The sequence below is a fragment of the Martes martes genome, assembly GCF_963455335.1.
Source record: "Martes martes genome assembly, chromosome: 12".
Lineage (NCBI taxonomy): Eukaryota > Metazoa > Chordata > Mammalia > Carnivora > Mustelidae > Martes > Martes martes.
Genome location: NC_137900.1, coordinates 7,795,100 through 7,822,069, shown reverse-complemented (window position 1 = coordinate 7,822,069; position 26,970 = coordinate 7,795,100). Strand labels below are relative to the sequence as shown.

The window sequence follows — 26,970 nt, the reverse complement described above, 5'->3', positions numbered from 1 at the left end:
CCAGATTTATGCCTGTCTTCCCGGCATACTTTCAGTGTCCCCACTCCGCTGACTGTCCCAGTTTGGACAACAAGTTGCATGGTCACCAGAATCACAGGAGAAAAGGCCTGCCCTCGTTGGAATTAGTAGCAGAGTTGATACCTTTCTCAGGTGATTTGTCACTCTAGCCCTCACGTGGGGACACTGGCAGCCCCCACAACATCTGTGAATTTTAGCTGATGTCAGTCCGTCTCTTGGATTCTAAATGTGACCTCGTTTAATACCCGGGTTTAAACGTTCTCCCTGGGTTGTAAGGTAAGGAGCAACCCCGGTCTTACCATGACTTCCATATCTCCCAACTCTCTCAATGACCGTCTTGTTCCTCTGGAGAAAAATAACAATAACAACAACAAAAAGAAACAGATTTTTCTAATGTTCGCCTGGATATTGGCAGTTTAGCGCTAGCTGGCTCCATTCTGTTGTTGGAGTAAAATGTGTCAATAGGCAGTTTCACCCCCGGTGGGAATATCAGCCCTCGGGTGCCTACGACTTTAACCCCACCGATCAACTTTCGTAGTGAAGAAGACGTGTGCCGAGTCTGACTTTGTGTGCAACAATGGCCAGTGCGTCCCCAGCCGGTGGCAGTGTGACGGGGATCCCGACTGCGAAGACGGCTCTGATGAAAACCCAGAACAGTGCCGTGAGTGATTTGCTTTGGACTGTAACTCTCCCAGGCTGTTTCATGTTTTGTAGCTCTAAGTCTTATTTCATCCAAAACTTGGTTGTAATTTCCCTTGGCCTGCCTTGATGTGTGGGCCAGTGGACTCCAAGGTCAGTCAAGTCATTAACAAGTTGATGAGTGTCTATTAAAGAATATTGTCCCTAGTCTAACAAGACTGACATTCTCTTGGGTAGCTTCGCTATTGAATGTTTAAGACCAAAGCCAGCCGATTTGATTAAGAACTCCTTGACTAGGTGCATAGATTTCAAATATTTGGTAATCATGACTCCAAGCAGATGGTACTCTGGTCCTGGAAGCTAAGTTGAGGTAGGAGGTTCCCCACTTTGGGCCCAGGATAAGCTTTTAGATGTACAGCTTATGTAATACACACACACACACACACACACACACACACACACACACACACATATATAGTCCATTACTGAAGGGGTAAGGTGGCTAGAAATAGGGTGACATCATGATTTTTTTAAACAAACCTCTTACCTAAGGTTATTAAAGTAGGGTAAAGCTTATCGCTTATTCTTAAGTAAGAAAAATGTCATAGGTATGCCACTGTATATCTGTGTCCTTAGGCGGATAGCCAGGCAGAGGTCTGTGACATCACAGAGGATGAGGATTTGGGACAGGTAAATTAGGATCCTTTGAATGTCATGGTGAAGAAAGTCTTGGAATTCATTTTGAAGCAGTCGAGAGCTGTTGAAACACGAAAAGTGCCAATCTCATGGGAACCAGGTTTAGGTCTGGAATAAGGATGACAAAACTCAGTGAAGCAGAAAGGAAGATAAATGCATCAATTTCAGTTTTCAAGGCAAGGAATCAGGGGAGCGATAAGAACATTGGTCACGGCAGGTCAAATCACCCCCGGGAAAGCACGGTTGCCCAGAGACACGGCCCTGAGTTTTAGCGGAGGGTGACTCAGTGAGGTCAGGAATCAGGAGGGGGCCCCCATTTTGGCAAAGCTCACGTAGGTCACGAGGAACCTTTAAAGGAATCTAGTCAGGAGGCTTCCCAGGTGTTAGGTCATCTAGCCTTTTGGGAAGTGGCCATTGGGTGACCTTATGTGGTATCTGACAGATCACAAACAAACAAAAAAAGGTCAAGGAGCAGGCCCACCAATAAGCCTAACTGTGCCAAATAAAACAGAAGCCAGAGCTGAGCACGCCACGGAACCTTGAAGGAGTAACACGGTCGAGGCTCTCCGGGGTCCCGCCGGGCGACACCGGCTGGCGTGGCTTCCACTAGTAGGTCGCATCTCACCCCTTCGCCGGGCCACCGAGGGACAGGTGTGAGCGCGGGACCAGCTGTGTGGCACGGAGGCGTGGGGGAGGCTCTTTTGAGACTGTATATCATCAACAGATATGAGAACATGCCGCATAAACGAAATCAGCTGTGGCGCCCGGTCCACTCAGTGTATCCCCGTGTCCTGGCGGTGTGATGGTGAAAATGATTGTGACAGTGGCGAAGATGAAGAGAACTGTGGTAAGAAGACTGGTGTCGAGTGGCTTATCCCCGAGACCCTTTTGCTCAAAGAGAAGGGTGGGCAGGGGGAGACGCTCCCTCGAGTGCGAAGATGCGGTTCCGGTGACTCGCTTTTCAGTGACTTCGCTGTGCGCTCAGCTGTTTGGCCTTCGTTACTGCCCTAAAACTCTGGCAGGAGTCCCCCGGTGACTGGCCACTGCTTGCTCTGGTGTTCCTCCTAGGCAGATAGACGGGAGACGGTAAGTCGCTCAGGGCACTGCCACCCAGAATAGGTCAGTGAAGCCACAGCGGTGTGGCCTCTGTGTCTGTTAGGACAGGGGGTCCCGGGCCGTCCTCACGTGGGCTCAGCGCAACCGGAAGGGGACTAGGGCCAGCAAGCTCACGCCGAGGTCTCAAGTGGGTCTGCTTCTTGGAATACACGACCTGTGTAGCCTACGAGGAACTTAGGCTTGCCTCCGAGCTAGATTCTCTTTGAGCCTTTCCGAAGGTTAACCTGGCCCAGAAGCGTTAGCTCTCATCTTGCCAGCAGAGACCCAAAGAAAACCCTGCCCAGCCGATGGTCCTTTCTGGTCTCTTCTCATAGTTCCTGCCTGTAAATACGAGCTCTGTTTCATAGGCTTTCATGTTTCTGTTCCTGGGAAATGTGTAATAAAGTGCCGTGTGTCCCAGGCAAGGCCCTGGGAATTATCTGGGTTGAACAAACATTGCTGTGAGCACTCTTTCAAGCTACCGCCCTTTTATAGGGCTCCCAGAGCGACAGCTCCCAGGGCTGACAAGCACAGGCCTCCCGCTGCAGCAGAGTACTAGTGAGCTGAGCATGCTTGTACTGCAAACACCAGTCTCCTGTGGAGAAGTCGACTTCCGACGTCAATACCACTGCACCTAGTCCAATGAGTTTCGGTTCAATCTTAGAATTGAGCTTCATGTATTGGTAAGCCCCAGAGCTGCCAAGTGTCTCCCTCCTAAATCTAGACTTTGCTTCCCAAGAGAGTCGTGGTCTCTACCCGAATTACCAGCAAATTGTGACCTTGATTCATTCGGCAAGAATTTGAGTCCAAGTACAAACTGGCTAGTCTGCCTGGTTTATCATCATTAGCGTATCGGGTGGTGAGGACTGAGATGGATTCCAGCCCAAGCAGTGACTTTCTAACACTTGAAAATATTTAAGATCTGTTATTCCCGATCCTGGTTTGAGGGACCAACAGCAAGGAACCACGTATGGTAGCATAACATAACGGCTGGTTTGGGTTCATCGTGTCATAATGCTTCTGACGAGTTCATGTTCGCCTGCATACCCTATATGTCGTGTTCTCAGCTGATAACCTGGACGGTCGAGCTGTCTGTCCATTTAGAGGTAGCTCAGTCTTTGCCATTCCAAATGGAACGCCCCGGTCAGGTTTAAGTTCTTCATCGCTGTCCCTTTAGGAATCTGTGGTGGTTCTCACTTCAAATTAACTTCTAAGCCTTCAGCCGTTGTCCTGGTCCGTCCTTTCCCTTCTTACTCGAGGGTCCCTGCATCTGGTCCATACTGAGACCGCATGCGAGTCCCCCAGGAACTCGGATGCGAGTAGAAAGCCGCCTTAGCTTTTAAGGGAAGCTGGAGAGCCGGCTAGGGGGCGTGATGAGACCCCGCACGCTGCGCCGTGGGGCCCGAGTCGGGAAGCCAGGACCCGTCCCGCGCGCTCTCAGCGGGGTCTGCCCTGTCCCCGCTGCAGGCAACATTACGTGCAGCCCCGACGAGTTCACCTGCTCCAGCGGCCGCTGCATCTCCAGGAATTTCGTCTGCAACGGCCAGGACGACTGCAGCGACGGCAGCGACGAGCTGGCGTGCGCGCCCCCCACGTGCGGCGCGCACGAGTTCCAGTGCGGCACCTCGTCCTGCATCCCCCTGAGCTGGGTGTGCGACGACGACGCCGACTGCTCCGACCAGTCCGACGAGTCGCTGGAGCAGTGCGGCCGCCAGCCGGTGATGCACGCCAAGTGCCCGGCCAGCGAGACCCAGTGCGGCTCCGGCGAGTGCATCCACAAGAAGTGGCGCTGCGACGGGGACCCCGACTGCAAAGACGGCAGTGACGAGGTCAACTGTCGTAAGTAGCCTTCTCAGCCGTCTGCTCTGCGCCCGCTGCGGGGGGGGGGGGGGGTCCGCCTGGACCGCGAGGCTGACCCTCCCTCTCCCTCCCCCCGCCCCCACCGCAGCTTCCCGCACCTGCCGCCCCGACCAGTTCGAGTGCGAGGACGGGAGCTGCATCCACGGCACCAGGCAGTGCAACGGCATCCGGGACTGCGTGGACGGCTCCGACGAGGTCAACTGCAAAAACGGTGAGGGGCTCCTCCTGGGGGGCAGTCAGAGGACTGCTGGGGCAGCCCCACCAATGGACTCTTCGCTTTTGTGTTTCTCCCTGTAGTCAATCAGTGCTTGGGCCCTGGCAAGTTCAAGTGCCGAAGTGGGGAGTGCATAGATATCGGTAAAGTATGTAACCAGGAGCAGGACTGCAGGGACTGGAGCGACGAGCCCCTGAAAGAATGTCGTAAGTGGAGGGCTTGCCTGAGCACAGACTGGGGAAGGCTCACGACATCTCCCCCAGCTAACGCCGTGGGGACCTCGCGCAGGGCCCGTCACGCCCCTTCTAAGGAACCGAGTTCTGTGGTTGGGCTTCAGAGTGGCATTTTGATCCCTTCAAAGTTGAAGCAGTCATAAGCTTGTTCATAGCTTCACCTCCTTAAAGACAACTGATCAGCTGTAGGACACTTGACTCCTACGACTCAGCCGGCTGGTAACCTGCCAAGCAGACTGGGCTTACTCTTCCCCCCAAACACTCCGAGATGCGTATCTTAAAAGCAAATTATTAGACCTTAGGAAAGTCATGGGTTTGACCAGACTATCTAGATAAGTTATCGCAAAAAGCCCAGAGTTTAAACGTTAACAGGGGCAAAAATCGATTTGAAATAAGATAGGGGGTAACTCTGGGCCCTTTTTCTTCCAGATGTAAACGAATGCTTGGTTAATAATGGCGGCTGTTCTCACATCTGCAAAGACCTCGTGATAGGCTACGAATGTGACTGCGCAGCTGGGTTTGAACTGATCGATAAGAAAACCTGCGGAGGTGAGTCCGGGAGGGAGCCTCAGCCCTGGGGGGGTGGGGGAGAGAAGCGTGGAAAGGACAGTATCTTGCTGTAGGTCATCTAGGCACAAAAGACTAATCCTAATTTCCCTCCTAGATATTGATGAATGCCAAAACCCGGGAATCTGCAGCCAAATTTGTATCAACTTAAAAGGCGGTTACAAGTGTGAATGTAGTCGGGGCTATCAGATGGATCTTGCCACTGGCGTGTGCAAGGCAGTAGGTAAATGGACTTGGACTGGTGTTGCTCTGGTCCCTTTAGGAGTAAGCACTTACGAAGCGCACAGCCACTGACCCCAAGAGTCAGCTCAATTACAGAATTAAAGTAGTACAGCTCCCCCTGACTTAGGATGGGGTCACAACCCAATAAACCCATTGTAAGTTGAAAATATCCCAAGTCAAAAATGCATTTAATATACCCAACCTACCAAATACCACAGTTTAGCCAAGCCTGCCTTCAATACCCTCAGAACTCTTACATCAGCTTATAGCTGGGCAACGTCATGTAACACAAAGCCCCTGAAGTATGGAATGTCTCATGTAATTTACCGAGTACTGTACTAAAAGGGAGAAGCAGAATGGCTGTATGGGTACAGATGGGTGTCAGCGCATCGGGACTCACGTCCCCGTGATCATGGGGCTGCAAGGAGCTTCGGCTCGCTGCTACCGCCCAGCATCGTGAGAGAAGATCACAAGAGAGGATGGTAGCACGTATCCCTGGCCTGAGCAAAGATCCCAACTCTGAATTCGAAGTGTGCTTCCTACGAACGCAAACTGCTTTTGTACCAACATAAAGTTGAAAAATCCTAAATCGAATCATCCCAAGTCTGGGACTGTCTGTTCTTGAGATCAGTGCTACTTACCTCCCAGGGCAGTATCACAAAAAAAAGCATTTCCCCAGACACCTGCCTTGGTCAATCTCTTTTGCATATGATACCGTGAATGCCTACCAGGTTCACTTACTTCCTGCTTCCAAAACTTGAATGTAATCCCAGGAAGTAACTTAGTCAACAGCTGCTCAGAGACTGTTCCCGGCTGATCAGCCACCCTACTTTTGAGTGCTGTGACCCCAGGACTGCCTTCTTGAACAATGGGAGGTTCTAACAGTGCCCCGGGGCACAGACCGCAGCTAGCCTTCTCCTCAGGTGTTGGGCTGTGCCTTTCCTTTTTAAGTGCTCCCTCCTGACTTAGAAGGACCTTGCCTTCTTACAGTGACACTAAACGAACCTGACTCCTGTCTTGCAGGCAAAGAGCCAAGTCTGATCTTCACGAATCGAAGAGATATCCGGAAGATTGGCTTGGAGAGGAAGGAATATATCCAACTAGTGGAACAGCTAAGAAACACTGTAGCGCTTGATGCGGACATTGCGGCTCAGAAACTGTTCTGGGCTGATCTAAGTCAGAAGGCCATCTTCAGGTAACTTCAGTTCTCTGCTCTGCGTCTCAGCCTAAGCCCTTGGTCTTTGTGAAGGCTTGGAGGAATTTCTAGCTCCACGCTAGCATCTAATTAGCTGGGACTCTTAAATCTGGACACTGATTGATTCTTCAACTATTAAGTTACTATCAGTTCCTCATTAGAGACTAACAATGGTTATATGGAGTACAAGGTGTCCGTAGCTGTAGGAGTATAAGAAAGGACATCTCACTTAGCAGTGTGTCAGTCCTGCTTATCGAGTACCTCCCAGCGGCTCAATAATGGACACTGTTATTTAGTATCAGTAAGAAGCATCGTTAAATGATGTGAGGGGTGAGCTATGGTGTGACTCGAGTTTCTTCTGCACAAAGTTGTTGACCGTTTTGTAAACAGCAAGTCCATTCTCTAGGCTCTGATGGTGTCAAACTCTTAAATGTCTTGTGACCTATTCTGTTTCAGTGCCTCAATTGATGACAAGGTTGGTAGACATGTTAAAATGATCGACAATGTCTATAATCCTGCAGCCATCGCTGTTGATTGGGTGTACAAAACCATCTACTGGACTGATGTGGCTTCTAAGACTATTTCAGTAGCTACCCTGGATGGAACCAAGAGGAAGTTCCTGTTTAACTCGGACTTGCGGGAGCCTGCCTCCCTCGCTCTGGACCCACTGTCTGGGTGTGTAGTCTGTTTTTTCTAGCCTTTCGGTTGCTGTTCCTCCTGGCTGAAAGAGTACTGAAACCCCCAGACTTACAGCTCCCCACAACAAAGAATTATCCAGTTCAAGATGTCAGTGCTGTCACGGTCGAGTAAGTCCACTCTCTTCCGGGTCGTCCCTGGCAGGATGAGCGCTGACTGACATGAAGGAAACACGTCTGACTTGACATACACACAGAAGCGGTGTCTGAACCCTTATGGCCACCAGCTTCTCTGCAAGTGATTTTTAATGTTTGTCCAAATGCTTTGCCAGACCTAAGGACTAGCACGCGTTGTGAGGATTTTGGTAGCTCTATTACCTCAAGGCTTTCATCTGAATGTCCAAGTTGTCTGAAAGTCCAGTTGAAGTAAATGGATCTCTCTAGCAACATTTCACCAAGAGGCTCCCCTATGTGGGTGCTAAAGGCTATTAGAAAAGCAGCTTAGGAAGTTGACGGAGGCTCGCGAGAACAGTCAGCCAAGCCCCTCGATAAGGCTTCACATATAGTCAACTTTCAGTCCCCTGAAAGAATTGGCCTTTTATAAAGGAAATATACAACCCGTGACTTGGGGTTGAAATATAATCCTCACACTTACATAGATTAATAGGGTTCCTAATGAGCTTGTAGATTCTTAGTGTTCCCTTTTGTTTATCCGGAACATAATGTAGACCGTTACCTGTTACTGTCGGTCTCCAGAGCTTCCCTGTCGTTGTTGAAATGTGTATCTCAAACTACAAGTTTATTCCTTCTACACCACTGAGGCTTCTTTCTCATTTAATTCTTCCTAGCTTTGTGTACTGGTCAGACTGGGGAGAACCAGCTAAAATAGAAAAAGCAGGAATGAATGGATTTGACAGGCGGCCCCTGGTGACAGTGGACATCCAGTGGCCTAATGGAATTACACTCGGTAAGTCTGTCCTTCCTTCCTTGGCCACCACCAAAAGCTACCACAGCTTTTGCTTCCCTCCGTAGTTGATCCTGGACTACAGCAGATGACAGCTCCCATGGTTCCTCGAGAGCAGGAATTTGGGATGAGAGGAACCGAGCAGTGCAAATCGAATGCTAGGGCTTTCACAAATTAGACACTCTATCATTACTAGCTTTTCTGTCCAGTTGGGCCTAATACGGGACATAAATTCAACGCGTCTCGGGCCTTAAGAACTCTCATCCATCGGGAAGAAGAGCACACACACCTCTCTTAACACTTCTCTAACATGAGCACCAATCCTTAAGTCAGCTCCTTGGAGAATCTCTGGTGCTCCTTTAATCCCCCGGAACGAGTGTGGGTCCAGACCCCGCATGCTGCCTCACAAGGTTTGTGGGACCCCCCCCACCACCACCACTTTAGGAACCTGTGCTGGAGAAGGAGCCATGAGAATGGAATATTGGATTCCGTGGATATTTTCAGCGGAAGCCAGGGTGGTGATGGCATCTCATGCGCTGACCATTCTTTTCCTCCCCAGACCTTATAAAGAGTCGTCTCTACTGGCTTGACTCCAAGTTGCACATGTTGTCTAGTGTGGACTTGAATGGCCAAGATCGCAGGATTGTCCTCAAGTCTCTGGAGTTCCTAGCTCATCCTCTCGCGCTGACCATATTTGAGGTGAGATGTGTGCGTCAGCTCTAAGCGTCTACCTCTGGGTTAGTAGAGTGCCTCAGGGGAGAAAGGACAGGACAGGTGTGGGGCAAGGAGGGATGGGCAGAAGAGCATGACCCGAGAAACTGCTTTCACTTCAGACATGGGATAAAGTCGATGCTCACTTGAAGGCTGAACTTGCATCTCCAATGGTGTGACATCTAACCTTCCAGACCAATGTGCAATAAGTTTGCGCCATTACATTGCCAGACAGTAAGGATGACCTTAGATATGGACTTGTGTTAATCCCGCTAATTTGGGGGTTCTGTTTCAGGATCGTGTCTACTGGATAGATGGAGAAAATGAAGCCGTCTACGGTGCCAATAAATTCACTGGGTCAGAGCTGGCCACTCTGGTCAACAACCTCAACGATGCCCAAGACATCATTGTGTATCACGAACTCGTGCAGCCGTCAGGTAATGGGGACAAGCACAGCCCTCCGTCTGTAAGGCCGCTGTAGGGACGGTAGCATGGCCTCGTGCCTGCCAGGAGCTCTTTAACATGTCATCCTGCCCGACAATGGGACTCTCCCCTCCAGTCCCCTACCTCAAACACATCAAACATGGTGTTTCGTTTTGTTTTGTTTGCCTTTTTGACTTCCCAGTGAAAGAGCTTTCAGAACTTCAGCTCTTCCCTTCCCACCCGCAGCAGGCGGTCTTTTATTCCAGGCTTTTCCATACCTCCTGGACTTGATTCCCTTGTACGCAGACTCTTGCACTAGCCTCCAAAGGAGCTTTTATGCCACAAGCTTTCCCTACCTCCCGCTGATGACACGTCTCCTGGGTAGATCCCCAAACCCATCTATCTGGTCACACCAGCTCCTGCTCGAACTACTTGACTGGTTCTTTCTAAAGGAAACCCGTCAGCCTCCCTCTGGCCGGGTTCTGCAAGGCCAAGCGAAGACCGAGGAGGACATGCTCTTCTCCTTCCCGAGTCTTCACTCTAAGCTTTGGGTCCCTAATGGGTGCCTCCTGCCTCCTCACCACACCCCTGTTCCAGGCATAGTCCTGATGCCACTTTCCAGAAATTCCTCTGGATCTGTGGTATCCTGAGGGCATGCTGCCTGTCCTTAACTTCTTCACTGTATTGAACTTGAAGGTTGGACAGAGGAGACAAGCGTCATCTCCCTGGGGACAAGGACTCGTGCTCCAGCATCTAGAAGAGGGCTTCATGTACAGTAGGCACCAGAATCCCTCTTTTAAAGGACTTTTATCTCCGAACAGGTAAAAACTGGTGTGAAGAAGACATGCCCAATGGAGGCTGTGAATATCTATGCCTGCCGGCCCCACAGATTAACGATCACTCTCCGAAGTACACCTGTTCCTGTCCCAATGGGTACAGTCTGGAGGAGAACGGCCGGGAGTGCCACAGTAAGGCTTTTTACTTTTCAGCCACAAGCAGGGCCTAATGACGGGCAGAAGCGTGAGGCACTAGCCGAAAAACTAGCCCAGATGTTAAGAATTCTGCTTTCACCGATGCTCGGAATAGACTTGAGAGCATATCTGCTGCCACTGCCTGCCGGGCTGTTGGCATCATTCCTTCCCACCTACTTCTCACTCAGTGCAGCACTGGGGAGTCGGTAGGTGACCACGGCGTGAACGGGACCGGCCTGACGTGTCCCGGTTAGTCCCGCACCAGCACTGAGCTGGCCGACTTGCAGATCATTGACGTGTTAATGTCTCTCCTCCAGAGCGAGAGAGGCCACGTGTACAGGAAACCTTATGGCCCCTGTGGGCGACACCGTCCTAAACTCACACTTAAACCCACCCTGATTTTCATCTTCCATTCTTAGCTTTTGACTGAGTGGCCAATTAAACTCCCCCGTTGTGAGCAAGGAGCTCCTCTGTGAGGTTTCTATTAGCTGAATGCAGCGTCCCTGCAGGGATGAGCTCAGTTTACTGAGAAAGTCATTGCAAGACCATCTGACAGTAAGACTAGTGTGTCTGATACTCTGTTGTCGAGAGCATTTCTGGTAACCTCCAGGATGGTGCCAGGCGGGGTAAGCGTGGCCGTGCACCTTTTTGAATTGTCCGATTCCACATGCTCACTGTTCGGTCCCAAATTTCGTGTGTCTCTGATTTTGCACGAAGACTTCCTTTTGGCTCTGACCACGCAACTTAGCTCAGCAGTGATCTGTTTCCCGTGGGGTTGACATAACCTGTCGAGTGTTTCTCTGGATGAAACAGCTAGCCGCCCTGGAACCTTGGCCTTAACCAGGTTCTCGGTCTCTATAATTCAGGTTCTGCAACCCCTGTGACTTACAGTGAGACAAAAAGTATCCACACAACAGAAATTTCACCAACTAGTGGACTAGTTCCTGGAGGTACTGGGCCCAGTACTGCACACTGTGAATCTCAACTAACAGCCACACTTTCTATATGTATTGCTTCGGTAATTCATGCAGCCCTGTAACCACTAGCTCTGCCCCTGGCTGGTAACCTACACCTCAACTCCAAAGTCCGAAAGTCTGACATTCTTCGTCTGACCCGACTTAACGAAGGTTTTTACTAGAAACAGCTGTTCGAGCATGTGACTCTCCAATCCTTCCCGACTGGTTGTGCCTGGTGGGCAACACAGTAGGCACTGACCCGCAGTCATGGGTGCCAGGGGCATGAGGTGCTCCATCGGATGGGTCTGTTTCTAACTCTGAATTCATATCCGTCTACATGGGCTCCTTTCATTCTCCTATAGGGATCAATGTGACCACAGCAGTATCCGAGGCCACTGTCCCCCCGAGAGGCACTTCTGCTGCCTGGGCCATCCTTCCTCTTTGTAAGTACCTCCCCACATATCTGGATAGACTTGGTAGATGCCCAGCAGATGGGCATCTCGAATCCATCTAGAGACACCTCTCTCACGGTCACAGGGTCCGTGACCCTGATTACGTTTGCTCCCTCCCCAGCCTGGCACGGAGTTGAATCCAAACCTTTCTCTTTGGTGGCATCTTTGGCACCGTGAGGGGGCAGTGATAAATACTCACGTATTACATGAAAGGTGCTGACTATACTCTAGATCAGGGTGTTTGGTCTGACTCAGTACATTGCTTTAGGTAAAGAGCACTGTTCTCTTCCCCTTAGAAAGATGTAGAATGCTTCATACAGAGAAGATATGCAAATGCTTAAATGCTTTCTTGAGGAGTTGTAGGACTTGCAGAGGGTAAATTAAAAATAGGAAAGAATCCTCAGACTCAAGGGAAAGAACCTCTAGAGCAGTTACTGGGCGTGGGGATTCTAAGGCCCTGTGCTGTAACGGCCACTTTGTCCTGGAAGACTGGAGTCCAAGCTTCACTAACACACCTGGGGGGGCCATTTGAAAAGCTCTCCAGAAACTTCTGAAATTTTCAGTCAGTTGGCCTGTACCGGGGCCCAGGACACTACACTTGCCCAAAGGGACATTGTTGAGCTTAGCACCAGGCCACAGAACGATACTTGACTACAGGTCTGAACTTGTTTTAAGCTCCTGGCCCATTTATAGTTTAATACCTAGTTATGCTGGCTTCCTACAACATGAAATATTTATTGATGTCAAGTCTCCTGGATTCCTGACCATGACCTCTTTTTGTATGTTTTGAGACTAGACCCTGCTCAGTCACCTTCTCACTTTTTCTCAGTGCTCTTGGCCATGGCAGCAGTAGGTGGCTACTTGATGTGGCGAAATTGGCAGCACAAGAACATGAAAAGCATGAACTTTGACAATCCTGTGTACTTGAAGACTACTGAAGAGGACCTGTCAATAGACATTGGGAGACACAGTGCTTCTGTTGGACACACGTACCCAGCAGTAAGTCAGCTTCGGGTCTTGATACACTCTGGCTTGCGGTAGGACTTTCTGGAAAGGAGACTGCCAATTCAAGCTACGGCTTCTTGGGCTAGGAAGAGCCATTAGGATCACAGAGCCACCAAATAAATCTACTACCCCTGGAGATTAGACGGTCTAGCCTGTTGGGACGCATGTTAGTCAGTTGATAGGTATCTGTCCCAGAATGACAAGTAAGTCAACCTGAGCTCATCACTATACTGTTGGAGATATTTTTGGTTATAGAAACCATATGTAAATAATAGGATGAACCAAGTGGTTCCTACTTAAACTGTCAAGTCAGCTATCTCCTGGACACTTAAAGTTTACATATACTATACAAGGGAGTTGGCTTAAAGTCAGCATATTGAGCAAGATTCCGTTAGCCATCATTACCAAATGCTTGAAAGTGGCCTATCCTGCCTACTGTAGCTCGCTTCCTTTCAGCAGGAGAGTTAGTCCCTTGTTCTTCAGTTGAAACCCAACTGGAGTATTTGGCCTTCACTTAGGGAACAGTCTGAAAAAAACAAGTGCTCGGCGCTCCCTCTCAAGCTGTCTGGTGAAACAAAGAACAGCGGTCCATTTATGGCCCGCATGTGTCTTTTCCCCATTTTTCTCCAGGATTTAAGATCGTTCAGTGTCATGGCAGCATGAGCTCCACGACTTTCTCTCTCCCCCAAGTAGATACCATTGAATTCAAGTGAAAATGCATCAGTGACACAACTCAGTACTGGTTTAGATCTCATGTGCCTTCCATGTCCCTTTGGTCTTTGGATGACCAAGTTAAAACCAAGGTCCATTTGAGAGACTGGCATTGCTATTACCAATGAATGGTCACCAAGCTCATAAGTACTTTTTCTCTTCCACAGATATCAGTTGTAAGCACAGACGATGACCTAGCTTGACTTCAGAGACGAGTCTTGACCTCTGAGGTCTAAAACCAATAACCCTCCACTTCGAAATGGTAACCGAGCCAGCACCTGAAGTCTTTCTTCCTCCATTCTGGAAGAACATCAAGATGTCTTTACGTGGATCAAGCTTGTATACTTGACCATTTTTATATTACTTTTGTAAATATTTCTGTCCACATTCTACTTCAGCTTTGGATATGGTTACCAAGTATCTAACCTTGAGTTTCTAGACAGTATTGCCACATCTGGCCAAATATGCACTTTCCCTAGAAAGCCATAGTCCAGCAATGACCCTTGTGCTATAAGTGTACACCATCTGTACAGACATTGTATAGGCCATCTGTAAATATCCCAGAGAACAATCACTATTCTTAAGCACTTTGAAAATATTTCTATGTAAATTATTGTAAACTTTTTCAATGGTTGGGACAATGGCAATAGGATAAAACGGGTTACTAAGATGAAATTGCCAAAAAATTTGTAAACTAATTTTGTACGTATGAATGAAATCTTTGACCTCCGTGGAGGTTAGTAAAGACTGAGTGTTCAAACTACTGTACATTTCTTTTTCAAGTGCTAAAACAATTAAACCAAGCAGCTTAACCATGGTTTCTGCCTATTCCTCCAGGATAAACTTCTGTCGATGGCCTGAGTAGTAGCAAGCATTCTAAGTATATGAGCTAGATAATACAGACCTAGATGTTGCATAACTAGGCCTATAAATTGGCTAGTTTCTCTTAGAACCAAGTACTAAAAGAACAAAGTACCATTTGGTATTCGCTCCTGAAATATTTATTTTTGGTTAAAGAAGCTAGCTTAGCCTGACCCTAGAATTCCTCTAGGAGGAATTTAGAGGCAAGTTCCTTTTCTGACTCATTTGTTTCCTGATCTAGAAACCTAGGCTAAGATTTCTAGCAATTCTGCTGCTTCATACTTAAGTCTCTGTTTTCCATGTTCTGTCATTATATGTAGCTCCAGGACAGTGGAAATGTCATGGAAATGGAAATTTCATGGAAAATCTGTAGTAGTTTCCCATTTTTCCGTCTGGCTGGCATGCGATCCTTCTGTGGACAATGTCTGAAACTCTTAGTAGGAAGAACAGATAAGACATCTGGGCAGAAGAAATAGGGGCACAGGGCTTTAAATAAGTTTTCCATCAGATGGGCCATTACTGCCTTTCCCTAAAATCTCGGGATGTGAGCAAACAAGGGAAGACATGAGATTTGGAGCCCTGGGAAGATGCTTTAATTTCAGCAGGAGAGGGGAGGGAGTCTGCTGTAGATGTGACTCCTCTTGGGACTCACTGACCCATGCAGGAGCAAAGGGATGAAGAGATCTTCTGAGTAGCTAAATGGTTGGGTGGGTGACTCCCATTCGGCTTGGGCATGGATTGTAAGTAAGGCAGTTGACACCTTGCTTGTGGTTCAGGTGGAGACCAATGATCTTAGAGGAAGTTGCTTCTGCCATATTGTTTCACAGATACCCTGTTGTGATTTTGGTCAAATGGATGAAAGTGAAATAATAGGCATGGTTTGGGTTTTTTTTTGGGGGGGGGGCATGTGCAAGTCTGGCATATAGCTGTGAAGGAAGGACTCTGTGTTGTTCCCCTTTTGCTTCCTTTTCAAAAAGTCATTACACTCAGCAGGCTGTGGCCTGCTGACACAGGGTATCAGAAGTGCCCGTGTGGTAAGTAGGTTCATGTTCATTGAATCTCAACTCTGAAGGCCATTTGGTTGACTAGTACTTTGACCCTGCTCTGAAACAAAACCCACCTATTTCTTTTTTTAATCGGAGCAACACAAAATTCCCACCTAGGAAGCTTGAAGACAGCAGTGCATTCCCCCCATTACAAGGACTGTATAGTATTAATGTCAAAGCCCAAAGCCATAGCTTTTAAGAATAAAATCAAGCATCATTCTCTACCGTCTTCTCTTAGATTCCAGTCCCTGCTATGTTCTTTTCAGTTCTAGGTCCCACTCTCCAACCTTCAAAGAGTCTCAAGTGTTTCCTTCTTTGGCCTTGCCCTATACCAAGTAGCTAAGAACAGAAACTCTACCTGAAGAGTTGAAAAATCAAGTAACTAGATTTTTCTACTGAAATCAGAAACGTAATATGGCTAGTTAATTCAGCATGTACTAATAGTTCATGACGAACTAGAGCCTTGGGCTTCAGTATCCAAATAATAACTATATTAATCCTACATGAAACATACAGGTGTAAATTTGCTATATCTGTAGAGTTTACTAGAGAAGATGAGATTTGGTTAAGAGGTAGAATAGGAAGCTTGTCTAAGACTAAAAGAGGGTGTTTGGAGTTAAATGTGTTATACAAAGTCACTGAATGTGGGTCCTCCAGGGACTTTAGGAATTGCTACAAAGTTTGATAAAAGATGAGTAAACGAATTTGTGACACCTGGTAAAGAAATCCAGCCGAGTCCCTGAGTCCAAACTCTTAAGTGTAAAGATAGCTTTACGAGCTATCTATTTGGCAAAAAAGAACCCCAGCTCCCTGAGGACATTCTTACAGCTAAATTAGACCCATGGCATCATCCTCAAGCCTATGGTGTTCTAGTCTTGATGAACACAAGGCGAAAAAGAAAGAGACAGAGACTTCAACTTTGGCACGCACTACTGTTCCCTGTATCTTTGGAAGTCAGATAGCTCTTCTCAAAAAAAAGAAAAAAAAATGACAAGACAGGCTTTGAATAGCAAAACTATAGGACAATTCAAGAACGAACTCTTTAGTTTAATACTGAGAAATGGGAGAACTGAAGTATACCTTTTGACTCTCCTTACCCCCCAAGTGAAAGATTCTGGGGGAGCATTGTATGTCATGGAGCATGACTCGAGGAATTTCCTAGAATTCTTACCTAGTGAAGACCACAAAAAGAAGCTGGAATCCTTGATTCAGCAGCAGGGAAACTTACAAGAGGCATCTGCACTTTTGCTCTGATAACTTAAGTCCAAAAAATTAGAATACAACCTGCCAGTCTTCATCATCAAGGATCCAGCTTGACTCTTAGGGAAAAATTTGGAATTCTATGTTCACCATGGACCTAAACTGTGGAGGTTCAGGAGTACACAGAAGTAGAAAAGTCTTCAAATATACCTTGTTTCCAAATATAGGGGACTTTTTTGTGCATACACCACCGTTGTCTGCTTTCATAGATCAAAAGCTGAATGAGAGTTATCAGTGGGGGTCCACAGTTAAGTTACTAAGGAACAGATGACAGAAGTGTCTCAACTCTCTATTGTCTCTCCCAAATCCGCTGAGCATTTCCAAGTCTGGTTCATTCAGGAAACAAGGATAAGTAGACTATTGACTGACAGTCTCCCTGTAAACCTTCCACCCAGGGTTGTAGAAGCCAGATCAAACAGGCTGAAGGTGGGGTACAGGCTCTGCAGGGTACCCTGGGCTTGTGGACAGTTTTCTTTTTCATTGTGCTTAAGGGGCAAGTGAGATTATCAGCAAGGAAGTTCCCACGCACGGACTCTGGTGTCAGGCTTGATGTGGTAGTTTGGGCAAGCTCCTGATCCCCTCAGTAAATGGACCTGATGGGGACTGTGTTGCTGTGCCGCAGCGAGGGTTAAGGAGAATGCAGACAAGTGCTCAGCACGGTGTCTGGCATCTAGTGGGTCCAAGGCAGGTGGTACTGCTGGAGACCACTCTCCAGGCCATGCCTCTCTGTATTCATTGTGGCATGACCTAGAAACTGGCATGTGACTTTACCGGTGAGAGTTACGGTAACTTGACTCATTATTGAGCATAGCATGCATCAGACCTTGTCCCAAGGGTTTTCTGCTACACCTGTCTGATAGGATCTAAGTGTGATATTCAGGGAGTGACATCACTTTTATATGGTTAAAAAAAAAAAAAAAGCTTCAAGGGTTACATGATTCAAACCCTAGACATGTAGCCGGTGTGTTTCTGTCCCAACCTTTAACTTTACTGCCTGGAACATGGAAACAAATATTTGGTGGCTTACACAGTCTTTGGGTGGCAGCTAAAGCACCTCAAATCTCCCTTAATTTCTTAATCGTTTGATAGTGTGCTAAATAAATGCTGGCACGTATTTTATTTGATCTTTACAACAACCCAAATAGGTAAGTGTCTTCATTTTATAGACGTGAAAAATGAGACCACAGATGGCATGGGGATTCCAAACCCTACGTGCTTACTGCCGTTACCTCTCAGAAAAGGAGGCAGCGCTGTGTAAAGGTTAAGCTGGACATCACACTACATGTTTGTGGAGTCCCCGTTACTACTGATAGAAGCGTCCCCCAGCAGTCTCCCTGTGTCTCAGATGCCCTCAATGGCTGGCATCCAATATGGCGGCTCACTGAAAGACTAACACCAGCGCTACATCACGTCGGCGCAGAAGAACGTTGTTGGTTATGTGCCCATGCCTCGAGATGCCAGAAGTTCCAGAATTGTTCTCCTTGTGAAGTAGAAGCAGACTACTGGATTGCAAAGTAAGAGAAGATCCCCTGATGGAGTTTATGGACATGTAACATCCCTCCTGTGTATAAAGATATTGGGGAAGCAAGCTGTATCACGACCAGTCATCCATCGTAAAGCTCTCGTAAGGAAAGACGTGCCCAAGAAGACGGGGAGAGCTGTGACTTGGGTCAAGTGACAGACGGATCTTAGCTATTCTGGAATCGACCCCTGAGACCTGCTTATCTCTCAACTTATACACACGTGCGGGGGGAAAAGATTCTTCGCGCAAAATGACTGGCTTTGAAAAACTATCTGGCCCCTTTTAAACTGTCACTCGATACCAAAATGTGACTTCAGAGCATGTAATGCCTCAGGATCCCAGAGCGTACAACCACATTACCGTGCTCGGGATCTTCAGAATTCTAGAAACATACGTTGGAATGTGTCTAGTCCTGCTGACCTGTAGATAAGCGTTTTTCTTTCATTAATGAACTGTACATGTAACTTAAATAAAAGTTTATTTTTGAGATGACTGCCATAAGCCTTTCCTTTTCCTACACAACTTTTCAAAAAGCTCTTCCTCAAATTTTTTTTCCTCTTTGCAATTGAATCACTGAGGACGGCTCAGTCACCCCTTTCTAGAAAACAGCTCAGGTCCCCTAGATCTGGACTCGTCAAGACGAAAGGATGGGAGATGTCCCTTTCCCGCCATACTTAGAAGTACCGTTAGTGTCTCGCTAGAGGTGGCCAAAACATCACCCTCCCATACTCTTCCCTTCCACTCCTCCCATGGAGGGAAGGAAAATCAGAGCTACTATTAGCAGGCAATGTGCGGCCAGAGCCTCCTCCCTGCTCCCTGTGGGTGACAGAGTCTAAAACACGATTCCTGGCCAAAGGGAGGATGCTCCAAAGGCAGGACAAGACAGACCTTGACAAGCCAGTGAAATCATTTGGATACTTTCCCCTCATCAGTTCTTAAGGGCTTTGTGTTGAAATTCACGTAGGAGACTGGGAGAAGGAGAGAAGTGTGTTGGGGGAAATCGGAGGGGAAGACATGAGAGACTGCGGATCCTGAGAAACAAACTGAGGGTTTTGGAGGGGAGGGGGGTGGGGGGTTGGATGAGTCTGGTGGTGGGTATTAAGGAGGGCACATATTGCATGGAGCACTGCGTGTGGTGCATAAACAACAAATATTGGAACACTGAAAAAATAAAATAAAGTTAAAAAAAAATTCACGTAGGAGAAGCCTAAATGTTTGTGAGCCTTAGAGATATCCCCTCTGAAACTTGTCCGAGCCGTCGCCACCACTTGTTGGAACCACGTTGCGTGCTAACCCTTGAGATTGTTGCAGGGAATCTACAAAAGTAGTGGGAGGAAAGGAAGTTGAGTGAAAGAGAAATTGTCAAAAAAAGGAAAAGAAACATCTTGGAAAGCTCCAGGGTGAGTCTTTGCTTAATGAGTAGGCAATGATTTGCTTAATGAGTGAAATGGTGGGTGAATACTGGCCGTGCAGTAATAGGAGGGCAGTGAACTTGGATGTGTCCCCCACTTCTTCATTGGCTGTGATCACAGGTAAGCTGCTTACCACCCAAGCCAGTCCTCCTATGGAAATCGGAATATCCACCTGCATGGGGTTCTCATGAGAGAGAGAAGCAACATCTATAAAGTCCTTCACTCAAATAACTCCTATCTTCCTCTCTAGTGCCAAGAAGTCAAGATTCATTTTTAAAAAGTTAAAATGTTTTATTTATGCCTTCTTGGAGATGTGGTTTTAGTCTGCACGCTCCCATTAAATCCCACCTCTCAGTGTTCCGTCTCCCGTGTCCCCACGAAATGCTAGCATGTGGCGATCTGTTTTTACTCCAAGAAACAAAGAGGAATCCTCCCGCACCTGTAAACTTTGCAGGGAGCCTTGTGTGTGCAGACCCTCTGCTGATCCAAGGGCATAGGTTCAAATTCAAGTTCACCAATTATACAGAGAAGTCTATTTAATCAGTGGACGAGGAAGATGCTGAACTTCGTACACTCCAGAAGGTCAGGTTAGCATGCTTTTTGGATTCGACATGCTCGGCAAATGTGATGTACCTATAATCTAGGAAATGCAGAATGCTCAATTTTGAATCTGAACATTTAACTAATGTAGTCGTTTCTCCTTCAAAGGCATTTTTGCCTACCTGTTGGTTGAGGACAGTCCGTATTTTTAAACTTGGAGTCCTTCCGGTTTTCTTAAATTCGCCTATTTACATGTGAAGTTTGCTGAGGATTAGTTTTTTGAAGCCAAAAGCAAATTTGCCTTTTGGTCTGACCCCAAAGGAATAGCCCTGTGATTTTCTGAGTACAGATTCTAAATGCTGGCAGATGACTTTCTGTAACCAGTTAAAAATTGGCATTCCTTCTCAGACACCCGTGCACATTCTAGCTGAGCTTCGGGCACAGAACAGACATTTAATATGTCAGGCAGTGACAAGAGCTACAAAGAAAACCAGAACAAGACTGGGGGATAGAGATTGTAGAAGGGGCTGTTTTAGGTGCCGTGATCAAGGAAGCCCTCGAAGGAAGTGACTTGGGCAGAGAACCCGGACCAGAAAGTGTGGGAATAAGCCCGCTGAGGACACGGCAGGGGTAGAAGTCTGGAGGCAGAACATGCTTCGTTCCTCCATCACAAAGCAAGGCAGCCGCATAGCCGGGAGCGGCCGTGGCAGAGGAGGAGAGAGGAGTAAAGACCTAGTGACGTAGATGTCAAGGGCGGTGGTTGGGATTTAGGATTTTATGTGACGGGACATCTTTAGAGGGTTCGGGAGCAACAGAATGACTTCCCATCTTAAAAGAGTCATGCTGACTGCCTTGCTGACAGCAGACTGCGGGGATGCAAGGCTGAAGACGGGGAAATAAATCAGCTACTATGGCATGGGGTGGATGACCATGACTTGGGCTGGGCTGGGGGTGGGGAGGCAAGACAGCTCTCCTCCACTTCCGGCCTGTCAGGCAGGCAGGTGCGTGCCCAAGCATTCTCCAGGAGTGCCCAATGGGTCTCTTCATTCAGGAGAACCTAGCTGGTTCCTACCTCAGCTGCGCTCGCCATCTATGGGGTATCCGTTTGGCTGCCCGCAGACTGGGCAGGGTTGACAGGCCCCAGCCCAGCACTGGTGGGAAAACTCAACAAGGCTCCGTGGAAGCCAGGAAGAAAGCCATGCTTCTCCTCCCTGACGAAGGACATCTGAATCTAGAAGAAAAGAAGAACCTGGACAGTAATCCCCAGTCCACACAAGCGCAAGCCTTCCGCCCACCCAAAGGGAGCTCTTTCCTACGGTCAAGGTGGAGCCTGTCCAGGTACACATCTGGGCAGAGTCATTCCGGTACAGACCTCTGTGCCAGCTCTGAAGTCATGTCCTCTAGACGCATATTTTCTACAGGCAACACCACACACACACACACACACACACACACACGCACACACACGTGTGTATACACATATAATGGCTTTAGACAGGACCAAGCCTTTTTTCCTCTATCCAACCACTGTCTATTTCTCATATTACCTGCCTTCTCCTTAAAGACATTGGAGAATTATCCAACCCATTTTCCCTAAGAAACTTTAGGGTCCTGGGCTCAAAGAGACCCCGAGGTCACAGAGTCAGGTAATTGCCTGATTAAGCTGGTCACAGGCCCCAGTTGGGGAAGCAGAAAATGTCTGCCTGAAGCTGCCCAGCGAGAAGACCCCCATTCACCAGACAACACCCAAGTCACCCACAGAGTAACATTCACTCTCTTAGGAAGCCTCGAAATTCAGCAACAGCTTGTGAGCCTTTAGTATAGAAAAAAAAAAAAAAAAGACAAAAGAGAACACTGTTTTTGGAAAGTAAGAGCCTCCTGGAACTCAAAAAATTGAGGAAAGGGCTTTTTTTTTTTTTTTAATGAATTAAGAAGTGAGGTAAGGGTTCTGAAGGGCACCCATGCATGTCACAGCATAGAAGCCAAATACGAACAAACAGCTTTAAACAGAAAAAGCAGCCTCTTCTCAGACATCAGCCCCAGTACCTGTTTCCGCTCAGGAGAGAAAAGCAAGCTTCTGTGTCTGGGGATCTGGGAGCCTCCTGAGAGAAGGCTGAGGAAAGAGGCTACGTGCATTCCCCCTCGCTTCTCCCTCCCCTGCAGCGGGCACTGTGTTCCGGCCCTCCGTGAACTGTCTCCATTAGGAGGCAGATAAGATTTCAAGGGGCCCAATTAATCGTGCCGGTTTGCCAGAAGTGGCACACCAGCTAGTGCAGAATCCCACGTTCGCTCAGAAATCCAAGGAAAGTGGGCTGGAAGAAGATGACTTAATACCCAAAGCTGCTGTAGCTCCCTTTGTCCCGGCGGGAGGGCTGCCCGTGGCCCTGGAAGGGAAATTTCTATGCCGCCACAAGAGACGGAAAACCTTTGGATTTGCCAAGAGAGCGCCGGACTGAGGTTGGGGACTGGGCTACAGACGGCTGAATAGCACCGCACCCCCAGGAGAGAGGGCGAGGGTTGGGGGTGGGGAAGTGTTGGGAAGGAGCAAGGTGGCCACAGTGGACACTGGGTCTCCAGCTGGGGGACGGCAGGAATGTGTCCTCTGAGACGGTGGACCGGTCCCATTCTCCGCGCACTCAGGGTTCTTTCCTCTCCGGCCCTTTGGTCAAGTGTATGGCACCCCGAGAGCTGGTATGACTGGCTTTTGATCGAAGTCCCGGAAAGAAGCCCAGTCCTCGGTCTGGACTTGACATGGCACAACAGGGAAGGGACTTACAGAACAATCCGGAAACTCAACCGGACTAGCTCCGTAGCTGCAAGAGCTCAGATCCACGGAGTGTGAGCTCTCGGAACGCTGCGGCTGGCACAGGACCGTCCACAGGATGGAGAAGGCCGGTTCCAGCCCATACTACCCCGTGCTTCGACGGCAGAGCGACTCCATACGATGCCACGAAAATTTCTTAGGTGAGGTCAGGTGGCCTTTTAGATGTTATGTACCCACCATTCTGCTAGTTAGTCAGTGTAGAGAATTTACTACAGCAGGGGCCTGTAGGGCTTGGAGCATTTCAAACTTTGGAATCATCTTCCCAGAGTACAAACAGGACAGCGTCACTTGCCATCTTAGATGACTTCATTCTGCCTACAGCACAAAAGCCAAGGTCCTTGGACTCAGGCTCAAGACCACCATGACCAGGTACCTGCTACTCAGTTCTCCTATATTCTGCCTCCCTGAGCCCAGGCTCCATGCTCTACTAATGCTCAACTGTTGGTAATTCCGCCTCAAACATCACCCCACCACCAGCCTCCCACCCAGGGCTGCTTCCTACACAAAGCTGTCCCTTTGCTATACTCTTCTCTCTGCTCTCAGGGTCTCCTCATCTTTCTTGCTTGGCTTTTATTCTTCTTCCAAAATATCTTCAGGTATCACCTCCTCCAGGAAGGTTTCCCTGATGCCCTAATTTGAGTCATGTGTCTCTTGCCTATCCAGAATTCTGGAACATGCACATCATTATATTGAGATCATCTATTTTTTCTGTGTGGAGCTTCCTGACTGAATGAAATACAACTTCTTTAATCCAAGAATTGAGTCTCAGTAAACTTTGTGCCCCACCCCTCATGCACACACACAAAGTGAAGCACTTTTTAAGGGCTTGAAAATGATTTGTTAAACTACGTTGAGACCATGAACGCAAGCAGTATTTTGTTATCAGGCATACCAGACCTTATACCTTCAATCGCACATTGTCTCTTGAAAGAAGTTCCCTTAAGAACTCATTTGTCAGTTTTAATGACGTCCCACACCCCACACCAGCTGGAGGTCCTTTTGTGAATTCACTTTCAGGGAACACAGCTCTTTAAGATTCAGACCGTCATAGCAAACCTTACATCTTTGAGAGTAGACTTGATATTTTCAAAAAGCAAAAAATCACCAAGTGTTCCGCCAGGGAACAGAGTAATTTAAACAGGCCAGTTAATACCATTTTGAGACCCTCCAAGGCTGTCCTCACAAGAAACTCTTACAGGACGTCCTTGGAGCCAAAGATACCGTCTTTGAAATAAACACGCGGCCAGCTAAGGGACTTGCACTCAATGAGGTAGCCCTCATCTAGATTCCTATGTACTGCTGAGACCACTTAAAAGTTATCCTGTAACTTGAAAAGCACACCTGTTAACTTCATTTTTGTATTCGGAATGGATGTGGAAACGGAGTACCTTACAAAGCATGGCTTTAAGAAGTCTTGATCCCTCTGGAGCGCCCATGTGCTCTAGAACAGGAATTTGAAAGGTTTAAGCTCCAATCTTCATTTTGCCACTTACTCGCCTTAGAATCTTGTAAATTCTCTCCATCTCCCTGCTTTCGTTCCTTCATCTGCAAAATGAGTCAATGATAACATGTGACTTAGTGATCAGATGGCTGAAAGTCCACATTCCTGAATCTGTGATTTATTAAACGTCTACTCCAACCGGGGACCCGGGGGACCGAGATGCAGCACTGCTCACTTACACATACAGTTAAGTAGCAAGGCAAAGCCATGCTAAGTGGGCACCAGATCAATGTAGCAGATGGACAATAAGCTCGCAGAAAAGATGGAAAGATCTTTGCAGACTGTGTTGGTGAGGGAAAGAAGGAACTGTTTCTGTGTCCATCAGAGTAAGTCACGAAAAGTTCTTCATGAAACAGGCCTCTCTTTAAAAGTCTAGCAGAGGGGCACCTGGGTGGCTCAGTGGGTTAAAGCCTCTGCCTTCGGCTCAGGTCATGATCCCAGGGTCCTGGGATCAAGCCCTGCATCAGGCTCTCTGCTCAGCGGGGAGCCTGCTTCCTCCTCTCTCTACCTGCCTCTGCCTGCTTGTGATTTCTGTCAAATAAATATATAAAATCTTTAAAAATAAATAAATAAATAAAATAAAAGACTAGCAGAACCAAAGAATACTCCCAGAAAAAAAAATGCATACTCATAAACTTTTATATTTAATTTCAGGGAACCCTGGATATCCTAGTGCCTATCTACTGATTTTAAAAATTTCCACACCCCCAAATTAGGAATTTCTAATTTATACATTTAAATATATTCACATTTTCTAGGACTGTCTCCTTTTCCCTAAGATTCTATACATACATTCTCTGAAATGCCAACAAAATAGTGTATTCATGGGCAGAATTAATATCTCACTTAATAGAAAAACACAACAGTTCTTTCTCTATGGGGATGAAACATTTGGGAGTTTATTTGTGAAATGTTCACCTCCAGGGGTGTAATACTGGCTTGTCCAGTGTTACATACCAGATGTGTGTATTTTGAGTCCTGCAAACTGGTAAGCTCTTCATCACCATATCCGTATTTTCACTCTGGAGAGGCAATGTGCCATGAAGGTAAAAGCCTGGAAGCCAGACTTGAGAGATTTGAATTCCAATCTCTGCTTTGCCATTTACTTCCTTTATATTCCTGGTAAATTCTCTTCATCTCCAAGCCTCCATTTCTTCAACTATAAAATAAGTCAGTGGTAAAATTTGACTTAGTCACTTTCCCATGGATGTTATAGGGACCAGATGGGATAGCAGATGTGTACTATTCAAATGTGAGGTGTTTTGTTTTTTTTTTCTCAACCCACCCCCCCTCCCCAGGGCTGTTTGGAAAAAAAAAAAAAAAAAGACTTTTACCTTGTGTACATTTTGCAGGTTCACTTCCCAGAAAGAAATTTTATGGAAATGTGACATCATGGACTTCTGGTTTACAATGAAAATCACTGGACAGGATGTTCTCTGTTTAAAGTAACACCACCCATATTGACAATACTAAGTCATTCACACGGATGCCAAGGGAAAGTCATTCCCTAAGCCATTGAATTTTCCATTGATGTCACCGGTGCGTCCTTCCCAACAGCACAGTCGCTTATTAGAAAGCTGCGCTTCTTACTAATAGGCGTGCGTTGCTTGAGTTGCAATGCAAAAGAAAATGTGGGAGATGTTTTCCTATGACTTCAATCTTGGGGAACATGCCCACTCATGAGCGGGGATAAAAGAACTTACAGAATACAATGGTTTCAGTCTTGAATTCCTGTTGCTAGTTCTGCAGCTTTGTTGCTAAGCTCTTTGGCTGACGCTGGGCTCGCGTCGCCTCGCCCCCGAGCTAAAATGCAACTCGCCCAGCTGCAGTCAGATGATCAAGTTGCAATATTGTTCTTAACTAATCAGTAGGGCAGAAGGGGCTGCGGACACTATCTGGCCTGGAACAGGAGGCTGTGCCCGTTCAAAATGATACATGCCCAGTGGGGAGTCAGGAGTGGGGGGCGGGGTGGGGGGCGGGGTGGGGGGGGGGGAGGGGGCGGCAACCTGACCGAGTTAAGTTATCAGCAAGTCCTTAAGATGTGTTTCTTTTCTGACTCTTTAAACCTGTAAAGAAAATCTGGAAAGAATTACTTCCCTTTAAAAAAAAAAAAAAAATTCACTCACTTAAAAACACTGCCATCTAAGTGTGGTCTCCACAGTTCACAAAGCAAGTGTCCAGCGAGGCGGATTTATTTAACTGAACTGGAAACCCCAGCCACTCAGGGTCTTTTCTAAGTGATGATAGTCACAGCCCCCTCAGAGCCTCCTTATCAAAAATAGCATCTTCTAGCCGATTTCCAACAAGTGGGGTCACTTTGCTTTCTAGTGGGGAATTCCCTCCACTCTGTTAAAGACTGAGCAAAGCTTCATCTGCAGGAATTTTGGAAGAATTTAATATTGTTTCTGGTACTTATAGCTAGGCCCTCATTGCCAAC

At 47.5% G+C, this 26,970-nt stretch overlaps 1 protein-coding gene across 2 annotated transcripts in view; it reads left to right on the top strand.

The window, feature by feature from the left end:
- VLDLR (very low density lipoprotein receptor) overlaps positions 1-16,444 on the top strand; it is a 31,298-nt gene extending 14,854 nt beyond the window's left edge. The window contains exons 3-19 of one of the 2 annotated variants that reach the window (XM_080819585.1): positions 557-679; positions 2,078-2,200; positions 3,916-4,287; positions 4,397-4,519; positions 4,606-4,728; positions 5,185-5,304; positions 5,420-5,545; positions 6,568-6,739; positions 7,196-7,414; positions 8,223-8,341; positions 8,898-9,037; positions 9,345-9,486; positions 10,294-10,440; positions 11,310-11,393; positions 11,762-11,842; positions 12,681-12,850; positions 13,735-16,444. In XM_080819585.1, coding sequence (XP_080675711.1) covers positions 557-679; positions 2,078-2,200; positions 3,916-4,287; positions 4,397-4,519; positions 4,606-4,728; positions 5,185-5,304; positions 5,420-5,545; positions 6,568-6,739; positions 7,196-7,414; positions 8,223-8,341; positions 8,898-9,037; positions 9,345-9,486; positions 10,294-10,440; positions 11,310-11,393; positions 11,762-11,842; positions 12,681-12,850; positions 13,735-13,770 — 2,420 coding nt within the window. In that variant the 3' untranslated portion in view covers positions 13,771-16,444. The remainder of the gene's footprint in view (positions 1-556; positions 680-2,077; positions 2,201-3,915; positions 4,288-4,396; positions 4,520-4,605; positions 4,729-5,184; positions 5,305-5,419; positions 5,546-6,567; positions 6,740-7,195; positions 7,415-8,222; positions 8,342-8,897; positions 9,038-9,344; positions 9,487-10,293; positions 10,441-11,309; positions 11,394-11,761; positions 11,843-12,680; positions 12,851-13,734) is intronic. The other variant, XM_080819586.1, reaches the window with a different exon arrangement.
- Positions 16,445-26,970: the final 10,526 nt, after the last annotated feature.